Genomic DNA, 21,758 nt, shown 5'->3' on the forward strand with positions numbered 1-21,758 from the left:
TCTGACCTGGATATCGAGGTATCGCAGGTATTTGGCAATTTAATTTAAGAATTTTCTCTCCGTGAACAGTACAAATATTTGTATATTGCTGGCCAACATGTAATAGAGAAAAGAAAGCATTTTGAAAGAAAGCATGTTGGCTAAAGGGAAAAACAAAATATTTTATTTTGCGATGATGTACATAGGCGTCGGAAGCAAATTGAAAGTGGGGGGGGCTAGACTAATCCTCAGAAATATTGAGAAAAAAGTAATTCCCAAAATCATGGAAATCCTAATCCGGGGGGGGGGGGGGGGGGGGGGGAGTATACCTATACTTCCAAAAAAAAAAATTACTTACCCAAATTTTTTTTCCAAAATCATAAAATTCCTAATCCGTGGAGGGGGGGGGGGGGGGGGGGGGGGCTAGTATGCTTCTGAATCTAACTTCTCAATCTTTCAAGGTAAATTTAGGAACAATAATCTTTCCTGCGAGAAAAAGTGGGGGGGCTGAACCCTCTATCATGCTATGTTTCTAATGGTTAGGTATAACTTTGCAAAAAAAGTGGGGGGGGCTAAGCCCCCCCTAGCCCCCCCGGTTCCGACGCCTATGATGTATGAAGGCAAGCTTAGAAAGAACAATTCAAAGGAGTGCATCGTGCCAATGTACATACAAATGAATTATAACATATCGAAGCATAAGAAGAATTTATTTTTAATTTATGATAATCACTGAAAAATGACATCGATTACAAACGAACGTTTGACATACTATATGTGCATATATTTTCCAAAATCGGAACATGTACTATTCACAATATAATTTTATTTATTTTATGAATGGTTTAATTCGAAATTTATTAAAACAAATTCAGTTAAGATAATTTAAAAATATATTTGAAAAATATGGGATTTTTCTCTTATCGATTTGATACCATAAGGTGCAATGAACTAAACAGAACTTCACAGACAAATCGAGTGGTGTTTATTATACATTACTGATTTTTTACAAGTAGTATACATGTATAATAGAAATCAGAAAAGTGCAATTACATTAAATAGTTTAGCGGTCTGGTTTTACATTTTTAAAAAACAATTTACTTGAAATGTGTGCAAGTTCCTGATTACAAAATGTGTCATCCAAAAATGCATGCTTTATACAGAACATCAAAATGATAACAAACTACATACATGCATATATGCATTATATTAGTGATTTATATCATTCTTTCGTCAACAATTTGAAATTCAAGTTAATCACAGAAATTAAACACTGAAATTATGGTTTTTGACAATTTACTCGAATTCCATTTTAAATTAAATCAGATTTGTTTTATATCTGACAATTTTACCAATTTTTAAAAAAAGTCTATTTTATGCCAGTTTTCTTGATACAATCAAGCCTAAAAATTAGTTTTAAACTTTGATATTATGATATTCATTATTGTTATTTTGGTGTTTATTCAGACTGTGTTAACAAACATATCTAATGAGTTATTTATGGAAATCAAGTCATTTTACATATGCTGATCGTGTTCCCTTTGTTTTGGCGTTTAGCGAAATCAGTAGCGCTTTTTATTTGTTTTAACTCTTTATAAAAATCCAGCTTTATTATTTTTTTTTCCTTCTGCATGGAAAGAAACAATATTTTTCTGTATGAGCAAATTGGAATGTCAAAGACAATGCTTAAACTCCAAAGAGAAACGTTTAGCAAAAGGGGAGTGCAATTGACCAATCAGTTATTTGTTGAGATTGAATGCAATATCGCATGTAGCGCCTCCTGTAATGGTACCGAAATCTAACTGTTTCAGACATTGATTGATTTGGCATCATAAAGTAAAACAACTAGATTTTCTCAGAGAATAGAAAGCCCCAAAACAATGTTCTGAAATAATATTACATGAACTGTTTCAAGTTTCAATCAAATATTCCAGCTGCAGTTGTGTAGATGTATTATAATACAGTATTCCATCTACGAATTATGTTCATTGATAAATATAAAAAAAAGTGCAAACCTAACGCCTGTGCTAACTTGTAAAAATAGTATGCAGTTTTCCTTGAAAAAACACTTTTTTCATAAGTAAACAGATATCATGCTAAACAAAAGAATACCCAATTGTAAGTGTCGAAATGCCGTGTAAAGAAAAAAGGTTTTATATAACTTACTAGCAAATTCGCGTTTTTATCTCGAGACATCCAGCTTACTAATGCTAATGACATTGTTAAAATTACAATTTTTTCTGCCAAAGTCATCTTTTAAAATTATAGCTATAAATAAAATCACTATAAAAATTTTTTAGAAGGATCAGACTGATATATTTTATATTGTTATACTTTCATGTTAATTACTGAAATCTGATTGGTTTAAACGCAGTTCATAATTCGTTCTAATACCCTAAGCGTTAGCAACGCACTTAGCAACGGGTAACATTAAAAATTGTTACATGCGCGAAAATTATGCGCGTACGGTTCGCCGTAGAATTCACGTTATTACTATGTACAAGCAGTTAAGTTTTCTTTAAAATTATGACATTCAGTATAACAAAATACATAGTGCCTGTTAGGTAGGATAACAGTTGAAATTGACACCCCTCGAAAACCATTGTTAACCTCCGCTTCGCGTCGGTTGACAATGGTTTTCTCGGGGTGTCAATTTCAACTGTTACCCTCCCAAACAGGCACTATTTATATACTGTTACAATAGCTACGCGAATACAGATGCAAGCACGTAAAAGTTTGCTCTTTTTAATAAAAATTAAGTCTTTTAAAAAAATATGATGTACTTCTGAACTGGAAAAATAATCACATATTTTTAAAATATAAATTTAATGCATTTTATCAAAATTGGAAAACCATATCTTTTTTAATATTATCTTTTAGATATTTTAACGAGTTACGTAAAATGTTCATCAGAGATACAAAAAATTAAAAGCCAAGGAATGAAATAGAAAGCATTGATTTCGACCCAAATGTTCCTTTTTACGACCCGTTTACATTAATGCAAACCTCTCCCGCCGACTCATTTCCTTCATTCCGTAAAATGACCAGCTATTGCTAAACGTCTCCGAAAACAATCAAAGTAGTGCGGCGGAAGGACTTGATGTAGCGCGGCCTGAAACTCTTCTCAATTTCCGCTCCCACGACACACGACATCCACAGGCGTTCATTCAAGAGATTTGGCGACTCTAAGCGCTACACGACAGAAATTGCTGCTACTATAAACGGTACGTAATCTTGTAACAGTTATGCAATATTGCATTTTTATTATATATCGTAGTATGTAAGGTTCACGATTCTTTAAAAAAAAAGAAGAAGGAAGGAATAAACACTCAACAAATGCAAAATTTTATTTGAATGTTAAGCTTGACCGTCATAAACAGCTGACAGAATATGCAATGGTTGATATTTAAATAGGATACGTGTTATTATTGGCAGCGTGTCAGATTTGACATTTAATGACTAAGTTCGATTACGTTTCTGTAATAATGAACAAACATTAACACTGTGTATCTGATACTAATACGTCCATCCGCATGGTTGATATAATTATCCAAACATTTGGAAAAAGGAATTTTCATTTATTTTACATGGGATTTTTAAATGAAATACATAGTTAAAAATTACTAATTTATGGCTCTAAATAATTTAGTAATTCTAATGTTGACCACACTGCATGCTATACCACTATGGAAGAAGAGAGGTGCGTTCGAGTTTTTCACACTTGCAGAGTGAATTGTCATTCAGTTTCATTCTCAAACCATGAGTAGAAAACACAAATCGATGAAATCCTTGCACTACCTACGTACCACTGACAGCACTATTAATATATGACTCCTTAGTAGCTTAAAAAATAATACAGATGTTGATTCATCTACTCATGGTTCTTAAAACATGCACTTGAGTTCTTGTACTTTGAACATGCTTCTTACATGCACCTTGCTGCATATACATTGTAACACTTCACACTGAATTGATTGGTGAGGGTAAATATATCTGCGAGGTTTTGATAGGCGTTAAGAGCTTATTTCTAAGACATGTTTCTTTTTTTCGAATAGAATCCGTAACAATTATATACCTACAATGTATGTAATATGTACTATGCCCCTATAAGATTACATACAGGTTGATGATGATAAGCATTATACGTTATTGTTTATCGGTCGAAGTCCTATTGCATTTGTAAGATGTTCCCTTTCTGATCACATTATTCGCGTATCAGCCTTCCGCGTGGTTTCAACTTTCACGGCTTCGATTATTTTTTACTTCTACGCAACATGTTAAATATTTTTCTCTGTTTAATCAGCAACAAAATTATTTAAAATTTGTTCTAAACATTAGTTAAATCAGATCTATTAAGATCTGATTAAATTTTGAATCTAGATATGATTTGATTTTTTTTTGGGGGGGGGGGGGGGGCATGAATTATTATTGTTCACATTTGGAATAAATTGTTTAGCATTATCTTAATTAAAAAATACTTTGTTAGAGTAATCATAATTGACCAAACACAGTTTAAGAACCCAACATTAAATACTTCCATTCCATCAACAAATGATGACCAATTTATGACCTATGTGGTCGTAACACCAGCGGACCAAACGACCACATCTGTCTATATGCAAATTGTCAATTAACGCTAAGGGGATACTGATTGCATTCGTTCATTTCTAATTATCGAATTGGTTCTCGAGAAAAGGTTTATACGTATGTTAATGAAATTTAGAGTAGGCATCAAATACAATGCAGAAAGTTTCATTTTGCTATCGTGGGCGCCATCTAGGTAACTTTAGAGCAACGCTGGGGTTGAGAAATTGTTCGGCTGGAAATCCATTCGAACGCCCCTTGTCGATAAAAATTAACGGCGGTTAGCAATGTTTTATCTGGCAGTGGTGTTCTTTCTGTAAAATTACATTTCACTCTATTAAATCAGAAGAACCCAAAACGTCGGGAGTTCATGTTATTGGATCATTTGGCTTTTAATTTCACTGGTTTATGGCCATGTTGTTTGTCCTATGAGAAATCTCGTAGTTTTGATATCTAATTACAGATTTTTAATAATAGAATAACAGTGTGCTTTATTAAACGAAGGACCTATCCGGAATCATTTTCTTTCAATTATCCGTATCTGGTGTTATCTTACACGAACACAGTTGTTCCTTTAATGAACAAAATTACATTTGATATAACTAGCTATACATAATCAGTGCTGGTGAAGTCATCATCGGAGTATAATAAGGTAATAGATTTATAGTTTGGCAACCGGAGAAAAGCCTAGAACCACATAATTATAAGCAATTTTTATTATGTATCTGGTGTTAGCAACGATTTAACCTTAAGTTTGTATGCCATTTTTGACTTTAATTTTATCTAGAATGTAAAATTAAAATATTAAAAAATATTATTAGTTATCTACTCGATTTCTCGTTGAACTCTAAACTTAGATTTATATGTGGGTGGGGGGGGGGGGGGTGGTTAGATTATAAAATCATGATCAAATACCATTTTATAGCTTTATTCTACCTCACGACATCAAAGAGTTTGATGATTCTGTAGAAACTTGTGATTTGAAATAACATTCATAACCAAACAAAATGCATGTGGTTTTCATTGTGCCAAATGTTTCATTTTATTTAATATTAGTCAATTTTGATTTAAGTACAGTAGATATTTTACATGAATCAATTTAAAGAAAAACTTCTTACTAAATAAAATTACTCCAGTTTTTAATTATTTGTAAATAGTTAGATGGGAAATTATCTATTGATACATCTATACTGCCGACTAGTTCTTTATATTCCAAAGTATGATAGACTGAAAACAAAATCTCCAAAGATCCCCGAGTTAAAGACAAACTTGGCCACATGGATTATCAAAGGCCCCGACCATTACATTAATGTCAATGAGAATATAACGACATTTTAACGACTTATGATCGTTTAATCATATACTTCTGTGGGGATAGTTTCGATTTAGACATGCATTAAAATCTCGGTACATTACATTACGTAATTAATGATCAAATGAATGTATCTAGTGAGGCGACACCTGTCGATCAACTTCTATAATATTTTTAAAAAGTGAGATTTATAACAGGCCTATTTCCATTGGGATTGATACATTTGGTATTTGATCATTTTAAAAGGTGTTCAGCGCTAACTATATTAAAATAATTTTACGAAAATGTTTTGTACAAGAAGCAAGGCTCTGTTTGATCACTTTGTAAAAGTCTTTGTTTGATGTATCATATACCAGTACTGGACATGTACAATACATGTAAAGAATACGCGTTACGGGTTTGTGCATCTTTAGGATGTTTGGAGTTGGGTAAAATCAATTAACATTATATGAACTCCTGTTCTGTTACCGATATTCTAACGAATACGACTATGAAAAGTTTTATGATATTATATTTGTTTATTAGTATTTTTTAAAATTTTCATTGCTTTATAATACAATATTGCTGATTACAGATTTAAAACTTTTATACCATTCTTTGATCATTGTTTCGGAGCTGGCTATTCATCAATACAAAGAGAGATGTGTTCTAAATATATTTAATTGAACTTTCATTGAATAATTTACTGTGATATTTATAGCGTACTGTATCTTACAACTAAATGAACTAAAGTTCGTTAACTAAAATCTAAAAAAAAATAATAATAAACACGCTTAATGTCAGATGTCCATTACTTGGCGATCTCGAGTTTCCTAAAATTGACGGACCATAAAAGCCGTGAGGCGTTAATGATTATAAGGCTTCATCATTATAGGGACCAAACTGGATGCCCCGTGCCTCCTCCCTCTCAAGCAGCTCTCTGAGAGTTTGGCATTCTAGTCATCGATCTGTAAAAGTCAAGCAATACATATGTAGCTATTCTCAGCAGCGACGCCGGTAGGGTGGTGGTATTGGTAATAGAAATCACGTGCTATCTGTCATTTCAGTCATTTCAGTGACGTATATATCTCGGTGTGTGCTCTGCTTTTCTATTTGACCTGTCATCTCCATCCACAACGTCTTAAGGATGTATTCTCTGGTTTTGACAACAACTTTGATTATGGTTCTGACCATTGCTGACGGCAAAGACGTGTTTATAACGGTAAGAAGTTTCTATAAAAAAGTTAATGAACGTGAAATTTTATCACTGTCAGTCGGTTATCATACAACATTTTTAAACTGATTACTTTTTTAACATATATGAAATTGGCATTTTGAAATTTAAAAAATCAAAAAATATCTCTCTATCGAAAATTAAACTTCACAAATCAGTGTAATAATGTATCTGGCATGTGTAATAGTACATGTATAACACAAATATTTTATTTTAGAATTGAGTGTAATTGAGCTCTAATGTTACATCCAGTAGTCCATTGTTTGTAGTGTTGTACATGTATTTTTTACTTGTCTCGTTTCATCCGATCTGGCATGTAAATTTTTACAATATTACAGATCTTATAAAAAAAAACCACATGCAGCATCACGAAACTACTAATGACCGCTTCTGTTAATGTTCCTATAAGGTTTCATTTCACTAGCAATTGTTTTCATTATTCTTAAAACCTCTCATCAGAAAGCGTCCGCCAAAGGCTAAATAGCTTTATTAGTGGGGGTTTCTTTTTAATAATGTTTTCATCTGAAACTCATGAAACGACCACCTACAGCGATGTTTATCGTAAAGTAGATTAACAAACAATGGTGTTCAATTCACGTCCCATCGTTACTGACGCCACGTGTTAATTTTGACAACAACAAAAAATATTTAAAAAAGGCTGTCGTGAATTTTTCCAATAGTTTTAATCAAAAAGCATCGAACTTGTAAAACGTAAAATGATTTGAAAGATACGATTGCTCTTTCATGTTGTGAAAAAGCATTTATTAATTATTGTATGCCCTCTCTTCAAAAGGGAATATCCAGACGCTATTTTTATTTCCTGGTATCTTATTATTATTATTATTTATTTCAACTTTGAGCAATAAGCTCATCAGCATTAAACATAATAACATTTATAAACATATGCGAGGCACGCAAAATGCGAAGCCAGTAGGCTTCAGAGTCTCTGCAGACTCTCTAAACTATAAGTGATATACATGTACGGTTTATTTCGGGTTGTATTATATTACTTGTCTCCTATCTTCACACTGTAAATAGATGTACATCTGAAATAATTTTCCAGTTCAAGGTTCATATTTCAAGAGGGCGGGGTAATTGTATCCATTTTGAGACATAATAATTTATTTCCTTAAGAAGAAAAGCCCTGTATAAAGATAAAGGACAAAATTCAAACAAAGCTAAAATGATGGACTTTTTTCTTTACCAAACTATATTTTATAGCCTATAATCCATAATTATCTGACACTTTAAGATAAACCTGATAGGTAATGTGTTGAACACACAGCTCCTTAAAAATTCAACATTTTCTTTCATGGTCTGACATCTTTTGATATTGTGATAAAATAATTGTCATTTTGTAATCATTTCGTAAAAAAAATATTCTTGATCCGATTCTTTGTGATAGGTAAGAACAAAATACATTGAAGGAATGAAAGTGCAGATAGTAGCAGAGATAGCAGCCTGTGTAACATGTTGCAGGAAAAAAATAGCGGTTTATATAAATAAACTTAATGTCTTTATACATCAGATTAATATGAGGTGAATTAATATGTGGAAACAACCAGAAACGTGTTCTGTATTTTAGACAGAATATTTTAAGATTTTCAATGTATAATGAAGGGATATTGAACAATTTTGAATCGTTTTAAACCAGTTAAATATGTATTACTAGAAAACAATGAAAGTGAAATGAACCAAATTCACATGACTGACAACCTATGAGAAGCCGGTCATTTTGCACCTTAAAATTTTTAAAAGAATTATTTCCCCTTGTTGAAAAAAGAAAATTTTAATTTCGTCAAAATATCTGCGGTAAATGATTCATTTTAATTCATATTTTAATCAAGAGAAAGTTTATGCATGTATTAACCAAGAGAGTTTTACAAATTTTAAGTTACTTTTTACAATATCTTATTAAAACATACGTTGCCCATAGGCTTCAATACAAAATTCAAGGTTTAATTAGTTGGACCATAATTAATATTTTGAAAATTTGGTGGAGTATTTATTTGACAACACCATCAAAATGATATCATGATTATGAATGTATTTCTCATAACTTTTTTAAATTGAATAAAAAAAATATACTCCTCATTCTAGCCAATTGATATTGTGTACGCGGTTGTAGATGATAGATGTAAGACGACTGGAGCTAATTGTTTTTAAGAAATTGAGACGAAGATTAAGCTGGGGAATATTTATTATTCTTCTTGGTCGTTGAATACATCTCTGTCCGAAGTTTCTGCTTCCACCACCTTCTGCTCAATATCTCGACAATCATAAATACCTATGCGCCCAAACTACATCCATTCACTAGAGTGAAAAAAAGTCCGTATTAACTGTTTTGAAACGCCCACTCCACCCCTTCAGGTTTCAACGTACAACAAAAAATAGAAAGATTACAACTGTATTGTTTTTAATTTAAACAAACTAATTTGAGAAGCGTATTGTTTTTACTTCAAATATCTTGATTTGTGAAAATGATATCCAGCACTTGTGTTTTGAAAATTGAATATTGCAGACACTAACCTTGTTTTCGTTGTTAATTATTAAGTTTTGTTCTGGAATCAATATTATTATAACTTTTAACAAATTGTGATATTAAAAGTAAAAACTTATGCAATTTTAATGGCAATAATTTTTTAAATAAAATTTCACTTTTGCATTCTGTTGACCGGTACCTTTACTATAAACATACATGTCTATTCCAGAGGTCCAACTCGCCGATATGCCCCCCGCTAGCAGTGTGCGGGAACGTGTTCGAATTTGACCGAATGATGGATGATGGGAGCGTTGAACCAGAGAGGCGACACATCACCAATTGTTTCTGCAACAACTCTCGGGTTTGCCCTTTTAACAGAGAGAATATGATCTACCAGAGCCGAACCCAACAGTCAGTATATTTAATGGCATCGTTTAATTGATGGCTTTATTTGATATCTACATATTGTATCAGAAATTGCACTTATCTCAATTTATGAAAAACAATCGGTGAACATTTTTCTTCATTAATGATAAAACATTGACGAGTGTTATGAATTTATATGCATGTATAATGTATTTGGCATTGTTCGTGTGACATGAATAGGAGCTTTAATGGTGTATTTCTTCATCAGAACCGACGCTTGATTCACCGTTTTATATCTTTTTTATTGTTATACACTTAACAATTTGAACCCCCCGGGATTTACTGTGGGTCTAATATAAGTGGCATGCATGGTTAACATCAGAAGAAAACGTATGTGCTATTTACATAATTTGCTTTAAAAAGCTGATTTTCTCTTCATTAAAAATGAGTTCCAACTAATGTATTATGCAAACACTGTCTACACTGTAGAACGGACTCGCCTAACGACTCCTCTAATGATTGATTCAATGAGAACATGAGCTATTGTACGCAATCCTCCACCGTTCAATAATACTCCAGTTTTGGCCAATCCTGTTTACTATAATAGGTGTATAAAGCCATCTTGAGAATTGTCAATAAAAAAGCATATTCTGCTGCATTACAAAATCACTTGTGCTTCTTATCAAAAGAAAACTAATACGACTCCGTTGTTCAACACATCAGATTGCATTTATCTTTATAAATGACAAAACGGTGGAGATGAACTGCTTTCAAGTAGCAGTTTATTTTGAAGCATCCTCTTTGAAATAAAAGACATTCTTTTAATGCACAGTGCTGGAGTACTCTAGAGAGCCGAGATTATAAGCTTCAAAGAGAACAGTCTTGATGACAAAAACAAGAGGGGGAGGGGTTAGAATCGATCAGACCATTACGTTGTTTCGCCATACGACAGACATTATGTACGAAACCGGACTCATTGGTGCAAAGAAAATAATAATTTTTCCCATTTATTTTCAATCAAACAATCAAAGTGCTATCTATAAGATTATCCGCCTGGTTGCTTCCTGATCCCCTCTATGCGGAAGTGGCCTTCTATGGATGCTGTGTTCTTTAGATGACTTCTGATTTCTTTGCATTGTATTTACTTGCAGACTGAGCCTCTGTTTTATCTATACACTTAGTGCAAACAGAAAAAAAGATGGAGAGATAATAAAAATAATTTCTCAGAAACAATTTTTATCCATTAGTTGAGTCTTTTGGTACAATGGCTTCAAACTTTATCACTGTGTTGGAAAGCTATTACAGTACATAACATCAAAGGACAACAAACGCTAGCCGTTATTGACCAAAGATTGTTTAATTGAAATGAATATTTTAGAATATAAACAATTAACAAGAACAATACTTGCATGAGAATGATAGGAAACATACTTATCCATCACCAGGCCTTGTTAGCATCTGGTAATTTACACCCGACGCGAACCTTCAGTTTAAGGGTTCTCCACACCAATGGGAAAAATGTCGCACGCAAGCCAAACCTTTTCATTTCTTAGTGTTATGTAATTCTAGAATCACTTGAAAATGATAGGAAAAAAAATTCAAATTTGGAGAAAATTAGCGTTTAAAAATTCATCTTTATTCATCAAAACAAAAGCGCCTGCTGCATTCAAACTGTAGACCTGAGAGTCAGTAGACGATGATATATTACTATTGTACATGTGCTATTTATGATAGAGGTAGCCACCAAAAACTGTCGATCTAAACAGCCTCACAATGGGTTGAAATCGTACAATTATAAAAAGTAAAAGTCACAGTGTGGTCGAAGACACTTATAAAGTAAGATAGTAATCGCGCCTCTGAAATATTTGTAATTGAAGACATTCGAATAAGCAGACGAAATTGAGAAAAAAGTATAAAAACCAGCAATCAATGAGAACCATCCCGATGTAGCCTGGTTCCTGTCCTACGAAAGCACGTGAGGACCAATCACTCCTTCATCACATAAAAAGAGCGACAAAAACACATGCTCTGTGATTCATCATTTTGAATTCTTAAAAGGTTACAGTGGCGTCGGAAGCAAATTGAAAGTGGGGGGGGGGGGGGGTAGATCCTATCAGAAATCTTGACAAGAAAAAAAAAGGATTATGGGTGTGGTCATAAAAAAGTATTAAAAAAGTGGGGGAGGGGCTAAGCTCACCCCTTGACCCCCCCCCCCCCGGTTCCGATCGATGCCTATGCGTTTTGATCAAGAAAGCTTATGATATTTCTTGAAATAGTATATCTCTTACTATACTGGAGAGTGCATGAGTTTATTCAAAATATCTATACTTTGTGTATGAGGTTTTTTTCCTCATTTTTATGAAGTATATATAACTTTATTTGGTACGAACGATCGGTAAATTAGTACAACCATTGAAACGGGGAAGCTTGAGATCATAAGAAAATATTGGAGAGATTGTAAACAGCGGCTCTGGTCATTCTTCCAACCAGATCTGATAAATAGAGGCTGACTACAGATACAATGCAATTTATCCATGAAGAGAGGAATCCGGGGGTCTCCTTTCAAATGATCTCATGGCGGTCTAATGGATTTAGACGTGATCTATTCCCGTATGGGCTATTGCCCTGTTTGTAAAGGTTTCCCTCGTATAGTCACTGTGACCAAGAGTAAGCCCCCTGTAATTGGGTCCTGGCATGTTTGATATTCATATACGATTCGTCTCTGTCATAATGGATCCAACAAACCTTTACGCTGAAACCTCACAGATAACAATGCCAAAAATATCATCATCTTCCCGAACCTTCCATTAATTGAGCGAACTCTGGACCATGCATAATGGAATTCCATTCCGAGTATTACGGGATTACTTTCCATTCATGTTGAATCAACAAAACACACCAAAAACCACAGAGAGCGACGTATTCACTGAGGGAGGAACAGCATTCTCCTCAACTTAATGATGTGTTTGTAATTCTCACAATCCCCTCTTATAGTCCAACACAAAACGTGCTGGCTGCCAGTGATGGTTCGGACCACCCAAAATATATTTCATTACACGTACTTGTAGCATTTCTTAGAGTGGTTTACATTATTTGAATAGCATGGTGTATATGTAGCAATCGTTTCTAAAAAGAAATGAAACACAAACAATTTCAAAATCATTCCGAAGAGAAATATAAAAATTCAGTGAGAATGCAATTACTACATCATTAGTATTTCACTCACTGGTTTGAACATATTATAACATACAAATGGTTCAAACACAAGTTCTTACAATATACGAGGTTCTTACCAAGTATAACAATTTACAACTGTATAGTAGTTTAGAATGGAAAGTACATAGAAATGGATATTACTAAAATAGTTAAGTTATTGAACAAACGTACATGTACTAAATGTACGCTATCAAATTCTATGCAGCAAGGCAAAGGAATGTCTCCAGAGTTCTTTCATTAAACATTGCTCTGTAAAACCCCAATACATCAATTTATCTATATATATTAAGCAACCATTTTAAAGAAATCTAATTCAACAACTTCAATATATGTATTATTCAACAAAGATTATCATATATTCAGTGCACAATTTCTACATCGTATTTTTCCCACTAGTTGTAATCTAAGTCTATGCAGCCATGTATACAGAAACGTCTCAAACGTTCTTTGATTTCACATTACTGTTAAATTAAGGTTGCTCCAGGTACGTGTACAATGCACCATAGAACTACACATGCCATGATGTATTTTCACTCTTCACTCACATATTTGCTAACAAACAATTTTCTTTTTCAACAAAGGTTATGTTTAAGGTTTTGTTTATGTGAGTTACTGAAGCCATGCTCTGGTTGGTTGTCAGGGAGATCTTGTGATTTGTTATACTTTCATGTTAAATACTGAAATCTGATTGGTTAAGACGCAGTTAATAATATTTACTATTACCCTCAGCGTTAGCAACGCACTTGGCAACGGGTAACATTAAAAAATGTTACATGCGCGAAAATTATGCGCGTACGGTTCGCTGTAGAATTCACGTTATTCCTATATAAAAACAGTAAAATTTTCTTAAAAATTTTAAAAAAGACATTCAGTATAACAAAATAAATAGTGCCTGTTTGGGAGGATAACAGTTGAAATTGACACCCCTCGAAAACCATTGTCAACCTCCGCTTCGCGTCGGTTGACAATGGTTTTCGAGGGGTGTCAATTTCAACTGTTACCCTCCCAAACAGGCACTATTTATATAGTAGTACTTTACAACATGTTTACAATACGTATGTGTATATATCTACAATTTGGTTGTGTGAGCCAGTACGTTACAATATATATGTTTACAATACGTGTGAGCCAGTATGTTACAATATGTTTACAATATGTATGTGTTTATCTATGATATGGTTGTGTGAGCCAGTACGTTACAATATGATTACAATATGTACATGTATGTGTTTATCTATGATTTGGTTGTGTGAACCAGTACGTTACAATATATTTACAATACTTATGTGTTTACATATGATTAGCGTATGTGAGCCACTACGTTTCAATATGTTTACAATACGTAAGTATTTATCTTTGCTTTGGTTGTTTGTCAGGGAGGTCCTCTGTGAGCCAGTCCGTGACTTACCCCGCTGTAGACCTGGCATGGTGGCCAGACGTATGTATGTGGACTCCATGGACTTCAACGACAAGTCCTACTACGCCGTAAGTATGTACTATGTAATTGTCAACCAAAATAAAGTACCGGTGAGGCTGAAAGATGATCTTAAAGATTAAAGATGCAAAATGTACCAACACGGTCATTGCGTTTGTTCGTTTGTTTGTTTGTTTGTTTGTTTTTTTTGGGTTTTTTTGTTTTTATTTTTATTTGGGGGGGGGGGGGGGTGTGGCATTCTTGGCTTATCAGATTGCTATACGATTGACAAAAAAATAAAAGATATCATAAGACTTTTTGAAGATGAGATAGTAAGCATTGACTATCAAATCAACTCGAGTTATTTTTAATATATTGTCATATTGAATATTTTTCGACGATCAACGTTCCATCATTAGATGAATCAACTTTCATTTTAGATTAGATGTATTTGCCCTTTGAACTTGGTTCCGAGTTCACGACCCCGGGTCAAGGCCACGGTGTACCGTAACCTCCAGTTTGAGGGCTTTGACAGGATCCATAATTACAAATGTAACGAAGAGGATGTAGAGGAATACAAGAAATGAGGAGTGGACGGTAATGTGTTCTTATCACGAGTAATGACAACACGGGAAATACGATTCTGTGATCGGAAAACCGCGATTATGTCATTCTGTCTCCTTATTTAAGATAATAATTGGATTTTTTTTAGCTAATTGCGAAAAGTTTATTGAAAGAAAACTGATATTGCTCCGAATATCAAGATTACGATACGCACGGATTTTCTTAGCCAGCTAAAAGAGACTCGATCGAGAAGTTTAATTTGATAAAAAAAAAAAGAGGGGGGATCTAAGTTCTATATATTACATAATTGAAATTGATTAGCCAGTATCCCCTTACCGCACGTCGTTAGTGCGCGATCAGTGTCAATATTTTCAGTGCGTCGATTTATTCTAAGACAGTGGAATTTGAGAGTAGAAGTGCGTATTATACAAAAAGAAATGAGGAAAACTTCACAGGAAAACTGCGTATAAAAATTCCTTTTTATTCGTTCACTCCTAAAAAGAATGGGTAATAAATCTTTGATATAGAGTCAAATAACTGCTATGTTTGATATTTTCCCCTCGTGCATACGAAGAATAAGGGTAGATTTGAAAGGGTAATATTTCATGTTGCGTTTGGGGGCCGGTATTACCGCTAAAGACGGTAATAAGCATGAGTTGCACGTTTCTAACGACTGTTTATCTGGCCCTTCGTTGGGGTAACACGTTGTGTTTAGTTCTGATTTGTGTCCGCTGTCTTCATTTATCACCAGCGCTGTATAATCAAAACTTTCTCAAGAGCGGTTCAACTGATCATTAAGAAAACCAATCAAGCACTCTAATGCGACTCGTGGCTTTTACTTGGTATTAGAATGCTATTTGTTTTAATTACATCCTTTATTTGAAATAATGAGGGTTTTTGGGGGAGTACTTTTCTCCCCGACTAAAACATTACATTGAGTGGAACCATACACAGCGCTACGCGTAACTTAATACTGTGCGACACGAACAATCCATATTGGAAAATAACTACATTACATGTATAAAAATAACAATAGAATACCAAATTAAACTGATTTTAATGAATAATTTTCTAGGAACGGTTATCACATGTATCCATCTTTTTTTTCTCAATTTTCAATAGAATGCGAAGAAAGATGGCTTGGACGTGATCTTTAGGAGTAGGAGGCGAAAAGAGTGTGATCATTCTTCTAATATTGTGTCATTCAAAACTTTGTTAGCCACAGACTTTCATTTATCACCATACATAGCTTAAGAATTTGCTTTACTTCATCGCGTAGTAAAATGTGGTTGTTATAGGAACATCTATTTTTGTGATGCCTTATTATCTTTTGAGGCAATGCATCTTTTTAAGAACCTACAGCTTACGAAGACAATGATATTAAATCTGTTATGCATTTTTATCTTTTTGTGAAATAAAATGGCAATCATCAATAAAAGTCGTTCTTTCTGGCATTGTGTTTTTTTTCCATTTGTTACAAAACGAGACACATAATGTTACTTTCTTGAGTTTTGTCTGAGGTTGATCTAATTTAAACAAGAAAATGCTGTCCTTTGTGGCTCAAACAGGACATTAATTGATGTAGCGGGTATTGAAAATCAGAGCCCGTGTGGGCATTAAATCTTTGAAAGCATTCATGTAAAACTAATTAAAGTATTACTATAACGATCATGAGAGTTACACACAGATGCAAAAGACAAAAATTATGTCATCACATCTTTCCAATTGTTAACACTGCAGGACAAGAAGATATTAAATATAATTTAAAAACAGTCAATAATAGTAAAAACTCAAACTGTAAAGCATACATTAAATGATTGGACTAAAAATACAAGAGGTCCAAAGGCCACAATACTTTTTCTGGCGACAATACCCGTAGACATGATGAATGATCTTTACTTTATTGAAAACAAAATATCAATACTATTTTTAAATTTTTCTTTACATATATTTTTATGTTAAACATTGTCCTCAATATTAATCAGGATTTAATAATTCTTTCGTACTGCATATTTTAAATACCAGTAATGCAAAACGGAACACGTTACTTGTATTGACATTCAACTTCATTTAGTAACGAAAACAATCATACGATATAGTAACTTAAGAAACAATAAAACAGTAAAACAGCTTCATAAAGGATTTAAATTTAATTCTCCTTTGATCTGATGATTATCATAATCATATGATGGCAAAGGACATCCAGTTTATGGTCTTCGTTTTACAATGTAATTTTGTTTATCAGAATCCAAAATATTTCTTCAAGCATCTTGGCGTTTCGAGGGTTGGACCTACTACAAAAGACAACAAATATTGAGACATTATACATGTATTTCAAAATGAACTCTTTTTTCAAATGGAAAAAAAATAATCCGTGATATGGTATGGATAAAATTTAGCCCGCCTTTTGATGGTCTAGTCAGACAGAAGTAATGCCAGTTCCTCTATACTACTACATGTAGTTTAATGCATGCGCGGATCTAGATGGGGGTCAGGGTGCCCCCCCCCCCACCCCCGAAAACTCGATTGTATCACTTAGTAAATCAAATCAAAATTATCTCAGAGACCCCCCCCCCCACACACACACACACCCTCATGAAAATAATTCTGGGCCTGCGCATGTAAATACTCGTATGACATTAAAATAAGAGACATGTTGATCTAATGACTTGACCCCAAAAAAATGTTATACATTAGAATACAAATACCCCACAAGAATATTTGGCGTCAGTTTCTTTTACAGGACCTTGTTGGGAGCCATCAGTTTCCAGAGTAGAGAATCTATTACCAGGGTCTGGAGGAGCTGCATCAGTATTCTCAAAATCCTCAACCTGTGAATACAAATATTACACTTATTTTATTTTTGAAGCGTCAGTGTGTTTGTGCGATCGCGCGCATGCGTGTTCCTGTAGGCAGCTGGTAGGTGCACAAGTAACATTTGTTCAGAACATAAAATACCGATATTAATTGTTTTAGTTAATGAAATTTGATCATAATATTCTGAACGAATTAAGATGTTTTTGCATGTTAACCTTTCCAACTAAAATATTTCTAAATGTTGGAATAAAGGGGCGTAACTTCTAATGAATGGTCCCAATCGCAACTTCTCGGGCCTTTCCGGCAAGCTCGGAAAAAACACGTTTTTCCGAGCTTGCCGGAAAGGCCCGAGAAGTTGCGATTGGAATGGTCCCTATCTACCTGTTGGGTGTCTTTAAATATGTCTACGTTTAACAGAAGAACTCTCCGGGGGACAAACATCCGACTGTCTTCCTCTCTTCTTTCTCTTGCTTCCGGCCCACCATTCCCTGCATGAGTGAAAATATACAGTGGGATTTGTCAATAGAAAGTAAAAATGAAAGATTTTAAGACTTACCGGTGTAATTTTCGATCATGTATACTCAAGCCATCATAACACGTGTCGATTCGTTTAGTACGTTAACATCGTAGCAATGAGCACGTGTATTTAGATTAGAAGGAATACTAGGAATACACGTAGCACTAAACATCATATACACGAATAGTCAAATATATAGTTGATTTCAATATTTAATATCTCTTATGATTGTTAGTTTGAGCAATTGGCACAGACATTTTGTTTTTCAGAATTAAAAAAAACCCAAGCTTTTTGTGTACATACGAAGTCGGTAGATAGGATGCAAACATATTTTTATGAATTGAATGTTCCTGCAATGCATATGTATACCAGCAATTCCTGGTGTAGTTCTTTCATTTTTCTCGCCTTCTTTGATAAAATAAATAAATCATCAAATACATGGCTGTCCTTTGTAGGTTTGTTTGTCAGGGACCTCTACCACAATGAAGGAAAAAATTGTATTACATAACAATTCATTTAGATATTATAATAATGAGGTTGATTGGAGAAAAAAAAGACAAGTAATGACTTTTATAATAATCCCTTCCCCCTTTTAATTAAAAAAAGGAACAAAAAACACACACATTGTTGTTTTAATTAGCCTAACCTCCCTGCTCGCCACAAAACAAATACCCACGGTATCATACATTCGTTACTTTGCAGGATTTTATTTTTAAATTCTGTTCCCGATCTTCTCAGATTTTATTTGTCATTGGTTATTTTTTTTTCTTGAATAGCAATTTTAAAATACAATGCATATAGTTTTTACATGATTATACATGTCTTCTTTCCATAAAGATAACTAACTGCTTACAAGTCTGGTTGATTGATGTCGCTAATTTTCACACTTTTTCTTCTATTTAAGAAGTGCAATATTTTATTTATAGTATGATATTGAAGGTTTTGTTCGATGTGACGGCCAGACTGATTGTATATATATATATATATATATAGTTACTTACAAGAAGCTCTTCCTGGAACTTCCACGCCTCCTTTCGTTTGAGAATCCACTCGTCAATTGTTTTACTCCTTTGATTCATCAGATTCTGTAAAGCAATGAACAACTAATATTATAGAGTATTTAACTTCAAAAATATAATAATCTATTATTTACAATAAATATATACAATTACATCAGATTTGATCAAAATGAGAAAAAGGATTTATTTTATCAGCAAATAAAGGAAAACTGGCGATTTATACAAAAATGAAAGCATGTTTCGATAAATCAATGAATAATGTCCTTACCATTCTGACATTGTCATCAGTTGCACACTTGTTGGAGTTCACTCCATCGTTAACTTTGTCAAAACTATCCATAACTATCGCAAACGTCGCTTGAGAAAAAAACGAAAATTATTGGGTCAAGTTTGGTCGAACTTGGTGTCTAATATGCTACAGAAAGAAAAGTGTCATCTTCTTATTTTAAACGTGAAATTTATAATGTAAAAACAGATGATAACCAACACAACTTACCTCGACTTTTCACTTTTTATGTTGTTCGGTTGTAAGGGTAGACAAACTATGACGTTGTAATTGCAACCTCATAAAAGGTGACGTAACAATCTCATAATATCGGGTTTTTTCAATTTTTTATTTTATGATAAAAATTTATCAATGTCTAAAGCAATTTCGTTTTTTTTGTTTTCGAACAATCCTATTTTTCCAATGTACTTTAATAGTTTGTTAAAGCTGCTTGGTCCGATTTTATATCAAATTTTGTGCACGTTTTTAAACGATAATTATGCTAAGTATATGTATAATAATATACATTGCAGTAGTTTTCCAAGTCAATTAAGCCAAATTTCAAGGAAAAAAAAAATTGTACAAAATTTGTTAACAAAACAAACGACATAAAAGGGTATCGGGTTATTTTGCCTCATGCTAAAATTCACCCCTGACGTCAAGACGGGTATGGTTGTATTCCGGCTTTGACATCGCTGTAAATAAAGGTCATGATAATGTTCAGGGAAATTACAAATAAACCTGTGTACGTTTTGTTTGCTAATAATTCGTTTACAATCGATGCATAGCATGTGGGTTGTATAACTCCAATCATTTGGGGGACGAAACCAAGCGGTTCCCTTTTCTAAACATCCCATGATGCATTTTGGTTTGTTTTTTCGTTTGCCCAAAGAGAAATTATTTTTATTTACTTTGAATATTTGTAACTTTGAAAGGAGACCTATCCTGCTGGTGTAAATAGGAGAAAGTCCATAACTTTATAAGACAAACGGCTTGTATGAAAAAAATATTTGATACTGTAATAACAAAAAATCGGACCAAGCAGCTTTAATTTTACGATAAAAACTTTCAAACTTTCTGGGTTTTATTTTTTTTTTTTTTACTGAAAACGAGTTATCTATCTTTTATCATAATGTTTAATTGTAATGAAAAAATTATCAATTAAAAAAATAATAAAAGTTGACATATATTTATATATAATGGTTCAATTTTATTTAAATCAAACATTTTACGCACGTCGGAAAATATACATAAATATAATATTAAATATACATGTGCATGCATAAACAATGTAGATGTATAACCATTCTATATGTACCCATAAATGAAATAAACAATAAACTGCATAATTTACTTAAATCACTTCTTTTGGGAATTCCATATATAAACGATATGCAGCTAACTGTCGATGCAAACCTCTTACTGTAATTGCTGACAGCCAACTGTCAGCTGCCTACTGTACATGTCGTCTGTATGTGTGAAGGATTTCAGCACGCGTGCAAAACTACAATGTAACTGATGAAGATCTCAAGAACTAAAGTCAAACGCATTTTTAAAGGAAGGGTTAATGTGTTGGAAAGTACATTATTGTTTTTCTTATTTATTCTTATATTCTGTTTATTTCTACCATTTTTACAATTTTGTTTTTTTAATATTAAAACAGGAAAACCAAAAAAAAAATAAATACCCTGGTAGGTCACGCGGAACATTTAAAAGCACACGGAACTCCTTTTTCTATATCCTAAATTGCACTATAATTCCTGATTTCAAACGTGAGACATTTTTTGGAGAAAATTTTCAAAACAAATGAAACAGACACATACATGTATTTTACATGTAACCCTCTATTTCAAGAGAGAGAAAACTAACGTTAAAACGCTGTTCGTATTTTCCAATGCTTCCAATAATACAATATATGTGTTACAGAGTTAAAAAATAAAATTTACTAAATTATCGCATTAACCATGTAATTAACCTTTGCGTATTCATTTTAAAATAAAGTCCAATACGTAT

General features: G+C 33.3%; 2 protein-coding genes across 7 annotated transcripts; one reads left to right on the forward strand and one right to left on the reverse strand.

The window, feature by feature from the left end:
* The first annotated feature begins 3,060 nt into the window (after window positions 1-3,060).
* On the forward strand, window positions 3,061-16,581 carry LOC105344600 (uncharacterized). Of its 2 annotated transcripts, XM_034474115.2 has the most exons (6): window positions 3,061-3,200; window positions 6,919-7,073; window positions 9,797-9,978; window positions 14,526-14,634; window positions 15,004-15,160; window positions 16,250-16,581. In XM_034474115.2, exons 2-5 carry the CDS (start codon window positions 6,999-7,001, stop codon window positions 15,148-15,150), a joined length of 513 nt encoding a protein of 170 aa, XP_034330006.1. In that variant the 5' UTR covers window positions 3,061-3,200; window positions 6,919-6,998; the 3' UTR covers window positions 15,151-15,160; window positions 16,250-16,581. The 2 variants fall into 2 exon arrangements, with proteins under 2 accessions (XP_034330006.1, XP_034330007.1); XM_034474116.2 differs by lacking the exon at window positions 3,061-3,200 and having other exon boundaries at window positions 6,861-7,073.
* Window positions 16,250-20,037, reverse strand: LOC117690387 (uncharacterized). 5 transcript variants are annotated; one of them, XM_066069900.1, is made up of 7 exons: window positions 19,977-20,037; window positions 19,749-19,837; window positions 19,463-19,546; window positions 18,831-18,935; window positions 18,326-18,432; window positions 17,874-17,958; window positions 16,250-17,418 (listed from the first exon to the last, which is right to left on the reverse strand). In XM_066069900.1, the coding sequence occupies exons 2-5, from the start codon at window positions 19,818-19,820 to the stop codon at window positions 18,355-18,357; spliced, it is 339 nt and encodes a 112-aa protein (XP_065925972.1). In that variant the 5' UTR covers window positions 19,821-19,837; window positions 19,977-20,037; the 3' UTR covers window positions 16,250-17,418; window positions 17,874-17,958; window positions 18,326-18,354. The 5 variants fall into 5 exon arrangements, with proteins under 5 accessions (XP_065925972.1, XP_065925973.1, XP_065925970.1 ...); XM_066069901.1 differs by having other exon boundaries at window positions 16,250-17,421; XM_066069898.1 differs by having other exon boundaries at window positions 16,250-17,421; window positions 17,836-17,958.
* Window positions 20,038-21,758: the final 1,721 nt, after the last annotated feature.

This window comes from Magallana gigas, chromosome 8 (genome assembly GCF_963853765.1).
Source record: "Magallana gigas chromosome 8, xbMagGiga1.1, whole genome shotgun sequence".
Taxonomy (NCBI): domain Eukaryota; kingdom Metazoa; phylum Mollusca; class Bivalvia; order Ostreida; family Ostreidae; genus Magallana; species Magallana gigas.

Excerpts from the sequence above, each read along its gene's own strand:
- LOC105344600 (XM_034474115.2), top strand. The coding sequence starts at position 6,999 with ATGTATTCTCTGGTTTTGACAACAACTTTGATTATGGTTCTGACCATT. Across the intron at positions 7,074-9,796 it reads GCAAAGACGTGTTTATAACG|AGGTCCAACTCGCCGATATG; the intron begins GTAAGAAGTTTC and ends TGTCTATTCCAG. Across the intron at positions 14,635-15,003 it reads ACGACAAGTCCTACTACGCC|ATTAGATGTATTTGCCCTTT; the intron begins GTAAGTATGTAC and ends CTTTCATTTTAG.
- LOC117690387 (XM_066069900.1), bottom strand. The coding sequence starts at position 19,820 with ATGGATAGTTTTGACAAAGTTAACGATGGAGTGAACTCCAACAAGTGT. Across the intron at positions 19,547-19,748 it reads CTGATGACAATGTCAGAATG|AATCTGATGAATCAAAGGAG; the intron begins GTAAGGACATTA and ends ATTGCTTTACAG. Across the intron at positions 18,936-19,462 it reads AGTTCCAGGAAGAGCTTCTT|AGGTCCCTGACAAACAAACC; the intron begins GTAAGTAACTAT and ends TCATTGTGGTAG.